Below are 18,255 nucleotides of genomic sequence, written 5' to 3'. Positions count from 1 at the left end.
AGCGATGGATATTCTGTCGCCATATAGCCGACACGTAACGGAACTCTTTAGCGGGGCTCTGCGTCGCCTGTCCTCCTGACATTAGTTCACACGCATTGTCAATAGATGGCAGAAGCTGTGTGTGTTGAAACAAGCCAGTGAGTCTCGTGAGCGGACTTTTTCACGACGTAAAGTTGACTTTGTTTGTTGACTGAAGCCGAAAGAACACGCCAGCTGCTCGAAGAAAGTGATTTTCGTGATGGAAACAGCTATTTTACACACTCTGCCTCTAGTGGCTATGCTATTAGTGGTTATGAAGAGGATTACAGTATATACGAGGGCAGTTCAATAAGTAATGCAACACATTTTTTTTCTCGGCCAATTTTGGTTGAAAAAACCGGAAATTTCTTGTGGAATATTTTCAAACATTCCCGCTTCGTCTCGTATAGTTTCATTGACTTCCGACAGGTGGCAGCGCAGTACGGAGCTGTTAAAATGGCGTCTGTAACGGATGTGCGTTGCACACAACGGGCAGTGATCGAGTTTCTTTTGGCGGAAAACCAGGGCATCTCAGATATTCGTAGTCGCTTGCAGAATGTCTACGGTGATCTGGCAGTGGACAAAAGCACGGTGAGTCGTTGGGCAAAGCGTGTGTCATCATCGCCGCAAGGTCAAGCAAGGCTGTCTGATCTCCCGCGTGTGGGCCGGCCGTGCACAGCTGTGACTCCTGCAATGGCGGAGCGTGCGAACACGTTCGAGATGATCGACGGATCACCATCAAACAACTCAGTGCTCAACTTGACATCTCTGTTGGTAGTGCTGTCACAATTGTTCACCAGTTGGGATATTCAAAGGTTTGTTCCCGCTGGGTCCCTCGTTGTCTAACCGAACACCATAAAGAGCAAAGGAGAACCATCTGTGCGGAATTGCTTGCTCGTCATGTGGCTGAGGGTGACAATTTGTTGTCAAAGATTGTTACAGGCGATGAAACATGGGTTCATCACTTCGAACCTGAAACAAAACGGCAATCAATGGAGTGGCGCCACACCCACTCCCCTACCAAGAAAAAGTTTAAAGCCATACCCTCAGCCGGTAAAGTCATGGTTACAGTCTTCTGGGACGCTGAAGGGGTTATTCTGTTCGATGTCATTCCACATGGTCAAACGATCAACTCTGAAGTGTATTGTGCTACTCTTCAGAAATTGAAGAAACGACTTCAGCGTGTTCGTAGGCACAAAAATCAGAACGAACTTCTCCTTCTTCATGACAACGCAAGTCCTCACACAAGTCTTCGCACCCGAGAGGAGCTCACAAAACTTCAGTGGACTGTTCTTCCTCATGCACCCTACAGCCCAGATCTCGCACCGTCGGATTTCCATATGTTTGGCCCAATGAAGGACGCAATCCATGGGACGCACTACGCGGATGATGAAGAAGTTATTGATGCAGTACGACGTTGGCTCCGACATCGACCAGTGGAATGGTACCGTGCAGGCATACAGGCCCTCATTTCAAGGTGGCGTAAGGCCGTAGCATTGAATGGAAATTACGTTGAAAAATAGTGTTGTGTAGCTAAAGGATTGGGGAATAACCTGGTGTATTTCAATGCTGAATAAAACAACCCCTGTTTCAGAAAAAAAATGTGTTGCATTACTTATTGAACTGCCCTCGTACATAACACTGAAGGCGATTTAAGGGAGCCAGAAAAGCAAGATCGCGGACAGTTACTGACGAGTGGAACTGGGATAATGTTTGAAACAATGAAGGTAATATACACTCCTGGAAATTGAAATAAGAACACCGTGAATTCATTGTCCCAGGAAGGGGAAACTTTCTTGACACATTCCTGGGGTCAGATACTGTAAGTAGGCTGTTTAGGTTTTTTTATTGGTAACGCCACCTCAGTATGAAAATCACTGGCTGTGCCGTGTGCAGTCTGTGGCTGCTTTGCATTGTTGTAATACTCGCCATTGTAGTGTTAGGCAGCTGGCTGCGAACAGCGCATAGCGTTGCGCAGTTGGAGGTGAGCCGCCAGCAGTGGTGGATGTGGGGAGAGAGATGGCGGAGTTTTGTAATTTGTCATGAACTGCTATATATATGATGATATCAAGGTAAATACATTGTTTGTTCTCTATTAATATCTTTCATTTGCTAACTATCCCTATCAGTAGTTAGTGCCTTCCATAGTTTGTATCTTTTATTTAGCTGGCAGTAGTGGCGCTCGCTGTATTGCAGTAGCTTGAGCAGCGAAGATTTTTGTGAGGTAAGTGATTTGTGAAAGGTATAGTTTAATGTTAGTCAGGGCCATTCTTTTGTAGGGAATCTTGAAAGTCAGATTGCGTTGCGCTAAAAATATTGTGCGTCAGGTTAAGGACAGTCGTGTATAATTTTTCAAAGGGGACGTTTCATATGTCGACCCTTAGCCGAGGATACCTCACTGGAATCTTCTGATTTTTTCTTGTAGTTTGTGTAATTAGTGTAGCTTTTGTTTATTGCTAGCGCGTAATTGTAGAGAAAATCTCCTTTGTAGTTGCAGTCTTTCATTGTTGTACAGTAAAACAGTTGTGGCATGCATGTAGATTTGCACCAAGTATTTAGCAGCTGCAATTAACTAGATATTATTTTCAGTGCTATGTTAATGTGTTCCCCTATTTTTGCTCTTCAAATTGTGTTTTTCTGTGTTGTCGTGTGAAATATTGTGACAATAATGGCGTGTGAAAAACGTAATACTAGGCTCCAAAGTAAACTGAGAAATGACAGTGAAGACGAAAGCAGTGTGTTAGCGCCGCAGAGTAATGAATTAACTAATGTTCAAAGTAATAATTTGGTAATTGTGCATAGGGAAATGGAGCGGGCGGCAAACAATGGCGTAGACAGTGAAACAATTAGTGAGCAGGGAAGCATTATCGATCGGTCGGTCGGCAACAGCTCGCCTCAGGAATCCGAAATGACAGGACACAATTTTGCAAATACTGTAGATTCAGGTTTTGGGTCATCACCGTTTTCTCAAATAAGTCAAAACACATTTTCTGCTTGTCAAAATGTGAATGTTGCCGGTGCAAATGCACTGCCGAAAAGCGTAGAGAAACAGATTCCAGACACTAATACATTATTATTGCAATTAATGCAACAAATGGAACAAAATCAGAAACAAATGGGACAAAAGCTTCAAAAGTTAGACATAATGGAACAAAATCTTCAAATGTTAGACACAGTGGAACAAAATCTTAAAAAGTTACACACCACACTTGAACAAACACGTGAGGATTTAACTAATGAGTTACATCACATTGAATCGAAATGTCAAAAAGTCTGTAACGACGTAAAAACACAAATTTGTGAGCATTTCCAACCTATTTTTTCGCGTCATGAAAATGCACTACAGAATCACGAAGCAGCCATAAAAGAACTGCAAACTACTGTTCATGAAAATCATGAGACCTTACAAGCTAAATTTGACTCAGTTGCATCTACCGATTCGGTTACACAACTTGCAAAAACTCAGGAAAACTTGAAGGACACAATAGATTCGATTTCAACACAAATGGACAATCTGAAACTTGGTTCAGAAAAACACACTGAGGAAATGTGTTCACTATCGGAGAAAGTAGCCGAACTTTCGGATCAGTTCACTAACTTATCTACGAAGGTAGATGATAATCTGAATGACACAAAACCGGTAGTCTTTAATGACACAGAAGAGAGCGAACAAATTAGGAAACTGAAACAAAATCTGAATCAAATTAATACGCAACACCAAAGAGAAATCCGGGAAGTACAAGATCAGCTGACACAGGTAATACAAGAATTACGTATTTCAGAGGACACTCGCGCTCCAACACGGGAATAGGGACATAGAAATAAGGAGCAACCACAAAATAATAACACAGGAAACTTCGGAAATTATGAAAGAAATTGGCAAGGCGCATTGAATTTTGAAATGGAACCGCCGAAACGAAGTAACAATGAGCGATGTGCGACTCGCCGACATGATGATTTTGACTATAAGCTGTTTATTACTACACGTAAATTCAAAACATTTAAGAATTCTGGCAACGACATTCATCCACAAGCGTGGCTCCATCAATTCTCTCATTGTTTTCCTCCCAACTGGTCATCAGAGCACAGATTAGAATTTATGTGTGGCTACTTAGAGAATGAACCAGCTGTAAGAATGCGATCGGTCATTCACGATTGCCACAGTGAAGGAGAATTTTACCATGCCTTCCTCTCAGCATATTGGTCTCAAGCTACACAAGACCGAGTAAAACATAGCATCATAATGATGAAACATTTCGAACAATCTGAATTTTCCAGTCTTGTGAAATATTTTGAAGACATGTTGCATAAGAATCAGTATCTTTCAAACCCATACAGCCCCTCAGAACTCATCCGCATTTGCTTAATCAAATTACCTGAACATTTTCGGCATATTATTTTAGCAGGACGTTGCAAAGACGACATTGAAGCTTTTCAGGGACTGTTACAAGAACAGGAAATTGACACTGACAATCGCGGAACGCACGAGCACAACAATTACAGATCACATCCGTCGCAATTCCGCGATGAAAGAAATAATAACTGGACGCGACAAGGCTATTCTCACAACACAAATCGTGACCGAAACAGACACCATCCGTATGACAACCGTTGGCAGAGTAGTAATAATTACAGGGAAAGACCACCTCTCCGCGGTAATGACTATCACAGAGACAATCAGAGGAACAGACAATATGGAAACCAAATAGTTATTATTACGGGAGACAGAATAACTTTAGACGCAACGGTCCACCGTGCAGTGATAATTCAGGGAGAAATTCTCCACCACGTGACCGACAAGAAAGAAACTATGGCATCTACCGACATGACGACAGACGATATGATCGTAACGACAGACCTGAATTGCATCAGAACTGGCGGGATTCAAACAGAGCAGGGCCTTCTCGTCAGAGTGAATTTGTAGAAGTTCGGTCTCCTAATCCCAATAACGGCGCGCGCCAACACAGAGACAGACAATGACTCGCACAGCAGGCAGTAGCATTCTTTACCGATGTGCCATATACCACATGATAATTGCGTTGAAGTTGAAACTCTGCGTACTGGGAAGAGTAAAGGTTTACACCACATTTCACATGTAAAACCGTTTATTGAAAGATAATCTGCTTTTTTTAATGCAACATTTTGGTTTACTTGCAAATACATTATGGATTCAAGGTGCTTTCTGAGAGATACCAGGTGACACAGTGGTTAGTTTATTTGACAGCTACACGACTATATCACGACGCTACTAATGTGTGACACAATTCACCTTGTTGCTTTTGCGGTGTATCTGTTTTACATCTGCACAGTTTTTCTGAATTCTTCTGGAAAGTAAAACATGTTTTAGTAGTAACTTTTGTGGTATAGCAACAATGAGGCAGCCTTTTCTGTAGCACAACAATACATTACAGCACAGTAATTTCTTCATCACAACAATAAGCGTAATAACTACGATATCTATACACGAAGCATTTCACTTTTGTTTATCATGAGGTAAGTACATTGACTTCTGCAGAACTTAGCTTTCGGAGGACGATAACTACGAGACTTCCACAGAGATTATCTTACAACAAGACACACAGTTTAGCGCTACAGTACACGTATTTGAGTGGTTAATTTTGTACTTAAAAACATTTATTTTTTAAGATATTTGAAGTGCAATGATACAAGGGTTTTCCGTGATACATTTCATTCCATTGCTGTAATCTGTAACATCTGAGGGTATAATTACATTAATCCTCAGGGGGGTACACGCCTACTTTGTGTACCATGTGTTTGGCATGCACAAGGAGCCCTAGCTAATATGGTATTTGCTTATACAACTTTACACATCGGTACCATATTTCTCTAACACACAAATTACACAGCTATCTGATCATTTAACTGAGAGATAAACATTTTTTTTTACTGCATTAGTGACAGATGTTTACGTAATTACACAGTTGAATAACTTCACACTTACGAAATTGTATTTTGTCTGTACTTTGTGAAATGCTCATATTTTTCTGGAACCATTGTGATACTATGAGAGCTTTGAATGATGTATTTGGTAAGGGAGCATGATTTTAAAGTACATTTGAGGTAGATGACACTTTTGACATGAGCAGAGAATTTTTTTAGGTTTTGAAATTATTGGAGGAAGCTACGACGTTTTTGAGATTTGACTGAGGTGTTATGATGTTATTTTTATGACGACGATGTGTATTATGCTGTTGAGGTATGTTTATGATCAATAAGCTGATGCTATATAAGGAATGTGATTACGTGTTTATATGTATATGAATAATGGATAGAAGTTAGGGACTCTTGACTTGTGAAAAAGGATGTTGGAAACCAAGAATCGTACTTTAAGAGTTATGAAATGTGTGTAAATGCGTGAATGTATCACAATGACGGCGAAAATTTCTTGGACACTGTTATATTCATAGGATTTTGTTTCTACACATTTGCAACGTAAATTCTCGACCTGTGAAATTTTTATATAAGACTGTCACTGTAGCGGAAACTGCTGTCGTAAATATTTCCGTAAGAAAGTTAAGTGACCACCTTCACGTGCGTCGTGGGCACACAGCTGTGTCAGACACCTGGAGAACAAGCCATTAGGGTGTGCCTTTCCGGAAGCACAGGTAGAGAGAAAAAAAAAAGGGGAGGCCATTATCCTCGCTATTGACATTCGTTTGTAGAAAGCATCGTAAATACGACATGCTAATAATAACTTGGAAACATTCTTACATCTGCACACCTGATTAGGACAAGTGTCTATCTACGAAAATTGAGAGAAATGCCATATGGCTTGCTTTATGTATTTATTTACTCATTTTGTTTAATATCTAGTTTCTAGCTGCACTGGTTAAAATAAAATTTTATAGATGTACTAATATAAATATTTTCTGTCTCCAGATCCAGTAAATAATAGTTTTGTGATATATTTCCAAAAAATGAGGGAGCATAAAAAGACATTTCCCTTCACAGGAATTGCATAAACAATTTCTTTACGATTTGGTAACTTATCTGCTAGTGTAAGTTCTCGTGATGCATCACTCTAGTGTTAAGATGTGACATAAGTTTTAAACATGGCCATTTTTACTGTAATATTTTTTCTGCTTGAGCTATGTCATGTTTAGGTATAAGTTGCTGCTGTTTGCCAGGCATAATGTTACTGAATTTGACTTTGTATTACGCTGTTCAGCCAGTTTTACTACTGATTTATTTTTCTTGTTTGCTGCGCATTGCCTCATATTAGTTGTAATGTTGAATTGCTTGGTAATTTAGATTTACTGTAGCTTGCTTTGCCAGCTTGAAATTTTTGTCATTGATGTTTGTGTTACTTGATTTGTTCTGCTGCATTGCCTCGTCCCTTAGTTTAGCATCTGAGCTCAGTAGATTTAAGTTAGCTTAAGAGGGGGGTAAACTATATAAGAGAACAAGTTGTGATGAATTGAAAGAAATACATTGAAAATCTATAAGAAAATGGTTTGGCCAAAACAGTATTTTGAAAGAGGATATGAACCAAAAAAAAGTAGGGTTTAGGGACAACAGGTTTAGGTAGGATTTTCTTGGAAATAAATGATGAAGTAAGATAATGGAAAATAAATAATGAGGTAAGAAATATGTGAACATATATATACAGAAAGCATGCTTGAATAGGATTTTTTTGGTGGAAACAAATGTGGAAATAAGACGAAAGATCTATGGAATGAAGTCTTGGGTTGGACTGCAGTACCAAAAGTTACACTGAAAACGAACCCTGTCCTTTCCATTGTGTTATCCCACTATGTGTTTGTGTACCCTTGTGTATTTGTTTTCTTCCTGTCTCTGTGTAGTTTCACAGAATTTTTCTTCTTCTAATACTAAGCTACATTCACTATGATGAGGAATACTGTTATCCTCAAATATAATTGGCATTAATAATATGTTATTTAACTTGTAAATATGCTTAGACTTTATTTATTCTATTTTGTTTTAATGCTCATGTGTGAAGTGGATGTTTCAAAATTTATTCTGATCTTTTATGTATCTACTTATGTCATAATTCCTGTAACACTGTTGTATATGTTTATTTCTATTCTTTTGTAAAGCCCCTATTACTACGAATGTTATCTGTACTATTATGTTTTTAATGATGTTTTCTGTATCTTTGTAATTGTATTCTCATGTTATAAAATTGTAATTGACACCAGGTCATCAAATTAAGTAACTTGTAAGTTACATTTCACTGCACACGTTTCTGTTGGTCATAGTATATGGACAATATGTGAGAAGTAGGGACTGTTAGTGTTTGTATGTGTGTTAATAATTCAGCAAGGGACTGGATAACAGCATTGCTGGTTCTAAGGACAATTCCAAAAACTTTGTGAGTGCACAAGTGGTGGTTATGAACTTGCTATATTATCCGCAAGACTCTTCAATTGTGATTGTGCACCTGCACAGTCACAACGGAGGGCTGCTGGCCGTCTCTACGAGGACTACAGTGGGTCTACGTCGTTGCTGACTCACCAGTACCATAATCTCTACGAGGACTACAGTGGGTCTACGTCGTTGCTGACTCACCAGTACCATAATCTCTACAAGGATTACAGTGGGTCTACATCTTTGATGATCCATCAGTACCATTATTTCTACAAGGACTGCAGTGGGTCTGCGCCTCTGGTGGCCCACCAATACCGTAATCTCTACCAGGACTACAGTGGGTCTGCTCTGTGATGACCTACCCACCAATACTCTTCAAAACTTCGACTGACACTGTGGTGGGTTTGCTCTGTTGTGGCCCATTACCTGTCAGCATGTCAAGAGTCAGCACTGTCTTTCTGTTGGAAGGACAACGCTACTTCTTCAAGACTGCATGGAAATCCACTACTTCCGTGTGCATTTTCTTTTACTGCTCAGGCTTTGAGAAAAACACTGCTATTTTACCGTCATGAACGATCAGGACTGTCTTTATGGACTGTGAGAACATTTGAGCTTTTGACCAACATTGTATCAATTAGTGTGTGCATTTGATTTCTTTGTTATTGTAATTGTGAAAAAAAATTTTAACAAATATGTATTGGCCAGTGCCCAAAAAAAATTTTGTAAAATTTTTTGTGGGTAGCATGGGGGCTATGTAAGTAGGCTGTTTAGGTTTTTTTATTGGTAACGCCACCTCAGTATGAAAATCACTGGCTGTGCCGTGTGCAGTCTGTGGCTGCTTTGCATTGTTGTAATACTCGCCATTGTAGTGTTAGGCAGCTGGCTGCGAACAGCGCATAGCGTTGCGCAGTTGGAGGTGAGCCGCCAGCAGTGGTGGATGTGGGGAGAGAGATGGCGGAGTTTTGTAATTTGTCATGAACTGCTATATATATGATGATATCAAGGTAAATACATTGTTTGTTCTCTATTAATATCTTTCATTTGCTAACTATCCCTATCAGTAGTTAGTGCCTTCCATAGTTTGTATCTTTTATTTAGCTGGCAGTAGTGGCGCTCGCTGTATTGCAGTAGCTTGAGCAGCGAAGATTTTTGTGAGGTAAGTGATTTGTGAAAGGTATAGTTTAATGTTAGTCAGGGCCATTCTTTTGTAGGGAATCTTGAAAGTCAGATTGCGTTGCGCTAAAAATATTGTGCGTCAGGTTAAGGACAGTCGTGTATAATTTTTCAAAGGGGACGTTTCAATACATCACATGATCACACTGACAGAACCACAGGCACATAGACACAGGCAACAGAGCATGCACAATGTCGGCACTAGTACAGTGTATATCCACCTTTCGCAGCAATGCAGGCTGCTATTCTCCCATGGAGACGATCGTAGAGATGCTGGATGTAGTCCTGTGGAACGGCTTGCCATGCCATTTCCACCTGGCGCCTCAGTTGGACCAGCGTTCGTGCTGGACGTGCAGACCGCGTGAGACGACGCTTCATCCAGTCCCAAACATGCTCAATGGGGGACAGATCCGGAGATCTTGCTGGCCAGGGTAGTTGACTTACTCCTTCTAGAGCACGTTGGGTGGCACGGGATACATGCGGACGTGCATTGTCCTGTTGGAACAGCAAGTTCCCTTGCCGGTCTAGGAATGGTAGAACGATGGGTTCGATGACGGTTTGGATGTACCGTGCACTATTCAGTGTCCCCTCGACGATCACCAGTGGTGTACGGCCAGTGTAGGAGATCGCTCCCCACACCATGATGCCGGGTGTTGGCCCTGTGTGCTTCGGTCGTATGCAGTCCTGATTGTGGCGCTCACCTGCACGGCGCCAAACACGCATACGACCATCATTGGCACCAAGGCAGAAGCGACTCTCATCGCTGAAGACGACACGTCTCCATTCGTCCCTCCATTCACGCCTGTCGCGACACCACTGGAGGCGGGCTGCACGATGTTGGGGCGTGAGCGGAAGACGGCCTAACGGTGTGCGGGACCGTAGCCCAGCTTCATGGAGACGGTTGCGAATGGTCCTCGCCGATACCCCAGGAGCAACAGTGTCCCTAATTTGCTGGGAAGTGGCGGTGCGGTCCCCTACGGCACTGCGTAGGATCCTACGGTCTTGGCGTGCATCCGTGCGTCGCTGCGGTCCGGTCCCAGGTCGACGGGCACGTGCACCTTCCGCCGACCACTGGCGACAACATCGATGTACTGTGGAGACCTCACGCCCCACGTGTTGAGCAATTCGGCGGTACGTCCACCCGGCCTCCCGCATGCCCACTATACGCCCTCGCTCAAAGTCCGTCAACTGCACATACGGTTCACGTCCACGCTGTCGCGGCATGCTACCAGTGTTAAAGACTGCGATGGAGCTCCGTATGCCACGGCAAACTGGCTGACACTGACGGCGGCGGTGCACAAATGCTGCGCAGCTAGCGCCATTCGACGGCCAACACCGCGGGTCCTGGTGTGTCCGCTGTGCCGTGCGTGTGATCATAGCTTGTACAGCCCTCTCGCAGTGTCCGGAGCAAGTATGGTGGGTCTGACACACCGGTGTCAATGTGTTCTTTTTTCCATTTCCAGGAGTGTAGATGCTAATATGTGCAGGTCCTTAAGTAAAAACCCAACAGAAACGCAAGTACATGATCAAGGAGAAAATCAAGGAGGAAACTCAGTACGATTCCAAAGAAGAAAGTAGGGTTTTTTTCCTACATAAATATCTCAAAGAGACAAAAATGCAATCCCTCCTCCAAGGTGCAGGGTGTATTACGATAGAGGGAAACGAAGAGAATTCTGCGTTCACTGTGATCAGTGCAAAGTTTTTCTACACATGGAGAATTGTTTTAAGATCTGGCTTACTCAAACTATTTTTGAGTATGTCTCATAGTATAATTTCCATACAGAATAAAATAACTATTGTGAAAAAGCATTTAGTATGTTGTTATTGAGAGCATCACAAATTGTCAAAAATAAGTATAGGCAATGTGAAAATTTTAGTAAAGAAATTGTATGGCAATGGGCTCAAAGAAGGGACCGGTTGATCTGATAATGGAGGAAGCAGGGAGAGGATAAAAGTTATAGAGGGAACCAAGTCTTGACTACAATAAGCGACTTCAAATGTATGTAGCTTGCAGGACTTATGCAGAGATGACGCGTATTGCATAGGACAGACTATCATGGAGAGCTACATCAAGCCAGTCTTTGAATTGAAAATCACAACAACGGCGACACGACCCTCTAAATATACAGAGTGTTTCACATTCATGTTACATACTTCTAGAAGTTGTAGGGGAACGGTTCTTTAGCATATTTCGAGGGAAACAAGATGTACAGATTTCACTCCTATTTAGCGTGACATTGCAACAGCTGTTCGATATGACGACCGCCAAATTCGGTGTACACAGTAGTTGCGCATAAACTCTTCCCAGCATGCGTGATGTATGGCAACTCACTTCTGCCGCAGCAATGATCTGTGCCACTGGATCTTCCTCCTACTGTACGGGGATCTAGTGGAGAAGATTCTTCATGTGGCCCCACAAGAAAAAGCCCAAAGGGGTTAAATTCGGGGATCTTGGTGGCCAAGCATATGGCCCACATCGAGGGACCCACCTGTACCCGTTCAGATGGTTTCGGACGCGAACTGCAAATTGTACTGCCACGCTATCGTGCTGGATCTACAATTCGTGCCAAATGTCCAATGGAACAACATCTTCCAAAGACTCCGCCAGCACTTCTTGCAGGAGTATCAAGTACTTGGCAGTTTTAGGTGAGGGGGAAGGATGTACGACCCAGTCGCACCACCATCGCAGATATGCCCATACACTGATGCCGAAGGTGAGCTGGAATCTTCATGTTCACGTGGCTTTGGGATCTTCTTCATCGTAAATGTTCGAGCGTTCGAAACATCTTCCCTCTTAAAATGCCCTTCCTTAATGAATAAAATTCGCCTTGGAAACTAAGGAAAATCCACAAATCGGTGTTGAAACCAAGTACAGAAACTGACATGTGGCAAAAAATCCGCCGGGAGCATGGCGTCTACATGTTGAGGGTGGTAAGGGTGGATTTGCTGTTCATGCAGAACACACTAGACAGACATATGAGATACCTGTAAGTCACGTGCAACGGCTCGAGTACTCGTCGATGGTTTCCCTTCAAATTGATGAACCACTTCCTCTTCCGCCTTCTGGGAGCACCACAGTTTGCTCTATCGGTTGTGAATTTCCCACTTTCCCGTAGCCACTATTCTACTATGGCAAACATGGGATGAGATGGAGGCACAGATTTGGAAAGTGCTCGTGGTACAGACGTTAAGCTTCTTTTCTGTTACGGCGAGCTTCACCGTAAATTAACAGCCTATCGGTGTACTCTGCGAACGTGTACTCAGGCATCCTGTTACTGCAGTACTATTAGCACTCCGCCTTCAGGCCACAAGTGGCCCATCGGGACCATCCGACCGCCGTGTCATCCTCAGATGAGGATGCGGATAGGAGGGGCGTGTGGTCAGCACACCGCTCTCCCGCTCGTTATAATGGTTGTCTGTGACCGGAGCCGCTACTATTCGGTCGAGTAGCTCCTCAATTGGCATCACGAGGCTGAGTGCACCCCGAGAAATGGCAACAGCGCATGACGGCTCGGATGGTCACCCATCCAAGCGCCGGCCACGCCCGACAGCGCTTAACTTCGGTGATCTGACGGGAACCGGTGTATCCACTGCGGCAAGGCCGTTGCCACTAGTGCAATACTAGTCACCGCAATATCAACTGACGCATCACTAGAAAGCTTCAAAACAAGGCATATGGAAACAGAGGACATCACGTGTAGAGTCTTGCATGAGCGAGTAAGCGAGCACAAAATACGAGATGGGGCGAGCACACCCTAACTGGATAGGCTGCCCGCACTAGTTCTTGTGACCGAGCATACAAGCCGTGACCGAACATGTAGCACGCAACTTCAATCACATTACACGAGTCATTATCCGTGTGAGACTACAGCCACTACGGGCTTCTCATTTGCGGTGTGTCTGTAATCATGCAGCGCGAAGAAACCAGTGCAGTAAGACGTAAGATTGAAACCAATGTTTACGCATTGAAGAAATGCGAAGCTCTAAAAAGCCAAGTATGGAGTACATTTCTGTTGGTTGTAGACGAAATCAGTGCGTCTACTGGGTACGTATCGAAGCATAAACTGCTCCACATTATTGTGTTTCCAGTCGGAAACCACTCATTTAAAGAAACACAGTTGCAAGGAACCTCACAAAAATACCGGCAGTAATAAAAAGTAGAATTACAGCAAGGTGTGTTGCAATGTGTGCTAAAGATATGAGACCTTTTAATGCTGTTTCAGGTGAAGGTTTCAGAGAACTAGGCCAAGAATTAATACATCTAGGTGCGCATTATGGAGAAGTTAACGTGGCAGATGTCATGCCACATCCCTCTACTATAAGCAGACATGTCAAAGAACAAGCTGATGCAATACGAAGCAGCATAATGCCTTTTGTTTTTTCGGAAGTTATTAATAAAACATATGCTGCGACAGTTGATATGTGGACTGATTCGCATAATCAGGTGCACTATTGGACGCTTACAACACATTACATTAACACAGATTGGTCTCTAGTGAACAATATTTTATTTATAACAAAATTCCCGGACGTTAAGACGACGGGAGTAAATATTATGAAATAAATTGAAGAGCGGATGGCTGCTTGGGACATTTCGCAAAACATGTTGCACAGTTTTGTTTTTGTCTCCGACCAGGGAGCCAATGTAGTAAACGCTTTGGAAAATCACGAAAGGATTCCTTGTGCTGCTCATTGCATAAACACAGCACTTACCCATACTTTCGATGAAGATAACTTCTTGTTAAATCATACCACGAACATCGCATGAACAATAAATACTGTAAAATGATTGTAAAGTGCGTTAAGAAGAGTGGCGTCTGCTCGTCTTTGAAATCATCGTTGAAACAAGAGGTCTTCACACGCTGGAACAGCTTGTACACTATGCTGGAATCCTCACACACTCAGTATAACGAAGTTGCTACTTTCCGACGGAAAAGGACTCTGCTTACAGATTGCAAGGATATGATAATAAGCTTGCAGGAGAAACTACTGATTTTCTGAGACCATTTAAAGAGGCCACAGATGGATTAACATAATCGTTTTTGCATAGTTAGTGGATATTGTATTATAGAGAAACGAGAATGTTATTATTCGTATAATATTTCATTAACGTAAAAGACCTCGCTTTTACGGGAATGTTTCGATGATTTCCACATCAGTTCTGTATTACTTGTCTCTTTTGTTTATTATCATAGATCCTTCAAGTACTGAGTCATCACCACCCAGAGAGAGAGAGATCGTTTCAAGGAATGGAGGAACAACAGATCACATGCAGCAGATGAAGTAGAGCTCTACATTTTAATGCACCCCGGAGATGATGATGATGACATCTTAAAGTGGTGGAGCAGACATGAAACAGACCCGCCAGGCCTGGCTGCAGTTGCAAGACGTATTTTATGTATCCCAGCAACAAGTGCACCTAGTGGAAGATGCTTTAGTAAAGCCGGCATGTTACTAACAAATCGCCGCAGCCAATTAAATCCGGAACGCGTTAGTGATTTACTGCCGTTCAACAATAACTAAAATTTTGTTTCTCTTCCAAACAAGTGAAAAGTATGACAAGTTACGTCTGTAAATGTTTAATGTTCTTTGTATGCTTTCTTTATGAAGATGGTTGTCTTCTGGATGACAGGGACAGCACTTATTTAATGTTTCCTATTAATGAAAGGAAAAATATGTCTTCCGTTTGGAAATGAGACTCGTCTTCTATCCGCGATTGTATTGAAATATCATGAAATATCATTTTACTTTCGAAGTGCTTTATAAATTTAGCTGTGTCACGTACCCGTTCATGGAAACGTTACTTTTGTATTAAAAGAGAGGATACAGAGATAAATACATTGTTTGCGTGGTGTGTGTGTGTGTGTGTGTGTGTGTGTGTGTGTGAGAGAGAGAGAGAGAGAGAGAGAGAGAGAGAGGCGTTAGATTTGTACAGTACTGTGCAGCGAGCCGGGGCGAGGCGAGGTGAGACGTCAGCGGTGACCGGTCATCCGCGTGTCCGGAATCCGGACATCAGACATGGGGCGAGTACGTGACCGAGCCGGGTCGTTTTGGGCTGGACACGAGCGGCTCGGTCCCCCCGTCAACAGGCGAGCCGCGACCGGTCAAACATGAGCGTTGCAGCACTCTAATCACGTGACATCGCTTCATCGTGCCATCCTTGAATGTGGGTAGCCTACAACAACAGGCGAACTGCGTAACAAACATCTAGCGCGCGATTGAGTGGCTCTTATTCTCCTTGTAACACGGCAACGGACCGTTTCCTGACCTGGGTTTCTTTGTAAAACTCGATCAACTAATTGCCCTTTGCAACCTCTGGAGAAATGTAAAATGAATTGTGAAGACCCTGTAGGTATTTCCAGTGGTCCGCCTGCCGTAAGGAGAATGAACGCAGTAAGAAGGAACATGCCTCTCCCTCTGGCAGCCATCAGTGTGGCGCCGTACTCACCCGCTTGGCCTCCTGCAGCTTACTGGCCATGCCGGCGAGCACGTCGGCGTACTTGTCGCGCAGCCGCTGGTCTGGGGTCTCGGCGGCGGCCGCCCCCACGGGCGCGGGCAGCGTGTACTCCAGGTAGTCGTCGTCCGCGTACTCCTCGTCGGACTCGTCAGAGTCGTCGTCGTCTGCCCCGGACCCGCCGTCGTCGTCGCCCTCCAACGAGTCCTGCAAGTCCTCGTCGCTCTCCATGTCTTCATCTTCCTCGTCCATGGCCGCTTCCTCCTCGTAAACCTGCAGACAGAGGCAACGATGCCGTTTACTCCTCGCGTTACATATCACTGCAGCACAGCGCATTGTTGCTTAGCCTATGCCTTATCAAGAAAATTACAAAATAGAAACAATATTGCGGTTAGTCAATCCAGACTTGGTGTGTAGAACGACATATGTGTACGCGTTGTGCAGCTGGAGATATATCGCCGGTCGCTGTGGCCGAGCGGTTCTAGGCGCTTCAGTCCAGAACTGCGCTGCTGCTACGGTTGCAGGTTCGAATCCTGCCTTGGGCATGGATGTGTGTGTTGTTCTTAGGTTAGTTAAGTTTAAGTAGTTCTAAGTATAAGGGACTGATGATCTCAGATGTTAAGTCCCACAGTGCTTAGAGCCATTTCAACCATTTGGAGATATACCCAAGAGTGCACCCAGCAAGAATGACGGGATGGCAAACGCTTTCTCCCTCCCCGTCTCAAAAAGATAGCCGTATTAATTCAGTAAGAGTTCGAAGAAAGCCAGAAAATTTAATGCATATTGACTAGTAGAAGTATACTCAAAGCAATTTATTGTGAAGTCTCGAAACTTGTTCACTCGTCTCCTGTGTTTAGACAATGGAGACTGAGACGCCAGACCACCAGCCCCAAAAGCGGCTGAGAAAACTTCCAGCAACGTTTTCTCTGTCTTCTCGTACAACCTAAATAAGCACTGTCACATGTGCTCCATGCTGTAACATATGTGTTCATCAGTGATGAAGCCTCGCAACCTCCACAACGTCTGTGGAATTCTGACACATTTCTGGAGCCACTGGGGCGTGCGTTGTCCTGTTGCAGGTGCATGCCGTCTTCTAGGTGCCGTAGGCGCACATTATTTCCCTGTAGGTTTCTACACCGTTCGCACCTGAGAGACAATACCAGATGCATCACGAGCCTCATTTCAGCCCACGTAGAGACTCTCCACGCCAGGACAGGTGCACCACCTGCCTGAAATGCGTTCTCTTGATAAGCGGAGTGCTTTGACTCACGACGATTCGACGTATTCCTACTCTGCCTTGCTATTGGCATGTAAAACCTTGTACCGTGACTCATCAGTGGAGGTGATATTTATCCAGTCTTGGAGCATTCAGTAGTCCGTGTTCAAATGGTTCAAATGGCTCTGAACACTATGGGACTCAACTTCTGAGGTCATTAGTCCCCTAGAACTTAGAACTAGTTAAACCTAACTAACCTAAGGACATCACAAACATCCATGCCCGAGGCAGGATTCGAACCTGCGACCGTAGCGGTCTTGCGGTTCCAGACTGCAGCGCCTTTAACCGCACGGCCACTTCGGCCGGCAGTAGTCCGTGTTGCTGCATCTTTACGAACCCCTTTTCTCTGCAACAGAATGTGTTTTCTCTTTCATATAGCGATGAAATGGTTCTGAGGCGTATGGTTGGTCACTGGTTATAGTTTTCCGGCACTGAATCAAATGGTTCAAATGGCTCTGAGCACTATGGGACTTAATATCTGAGGTCATCAGTCCCCTAGAACTTATAACTACTTAAACCTAACTAACCTAAGGACAGCGCACACATCCATGCCCGAGGCAGGATTCGAACCTGCGACCGTACCAGTAGCGCGGTTCTTAGCTGAAGCGCCCAGAAGCGCTCTGCCACAGCGGCCGGCGTCACTGAATTGTGAAACGATTTACTGCAATGTAGGGTGAACACCATTTTTTTACACTGATAGTTGACAGTGACCTGTACTGTCAACACGTTGTTGTCCCCCGGATATGGCTTTGGCAAAGGTAATGTATGTAGAAAAACAATTGTTCCAAAAGTGTTCAAAATGTCTATATATACATGACCTAGTGGATATCGTTGAAGTTCCATGAGGCTGTCTGCGTATGATGCTGTTTAGTATGGAGGAGTGGTAACGTTAAAAAATTGTAGCGAAATGCAAAAAGACCTGCAATGGATTAGCAGACTGACAGTTGATCTTCATAATAAACAAATGTAACGTTATTGTAGATAA

The 18,255-nt window shown here is 43.5% G+C and overlaps 1 protein-coding gene and 1 pseudogene across 1 annotated transcript in view; both read right to left on the bottom strand.

Moving 5' to 3' along the window:
- The window catches only part of LOC126249312 (uncharacterized), a 448,424-nt gene that overhangs the window by 49,575 nt on the left and 380,594 nt on the right, over positions 1–18,255 (bottom strand). The window contains exon 2 of the mRNA XM_049950969.1: positions 15,989–16,267. Coding sequence (XP_049806926.1) covers positions 15,989–16,246 — 258 coding nt within the window. The 5' untranslated portion in view covers positions 16,247–16,267. The remainder of the gene's footprint in view (positions 1–15,988; positions 16,268–18,255) is intronic.
- LOC126211477 (5S ribosomal RNA) lies at positions 13,032–13,149 on the bottom strand (annotated as a pseudogene).

The sequence above is a fragment of the Schistocerca nitens genome, chromosome 1 (genome assembly GCF_023898315.1).
Source record: "Schistocerca nitens isolate TAMUIC-IGC-003100 chromosome 1, iqSchNite1.1, whole genome shotgun sequence".
NCBI lineage: Eukaryota > Metazoa > Arthropoda > Insecta > Orthoptera > Acrididae > Schistocerca > Schistocerca nitens.
The sequence above is the reverse complement of the archived record's forward strand: the minus strand, read 5'-3'. Positions and strand labels throughout refer to the sequence as shown.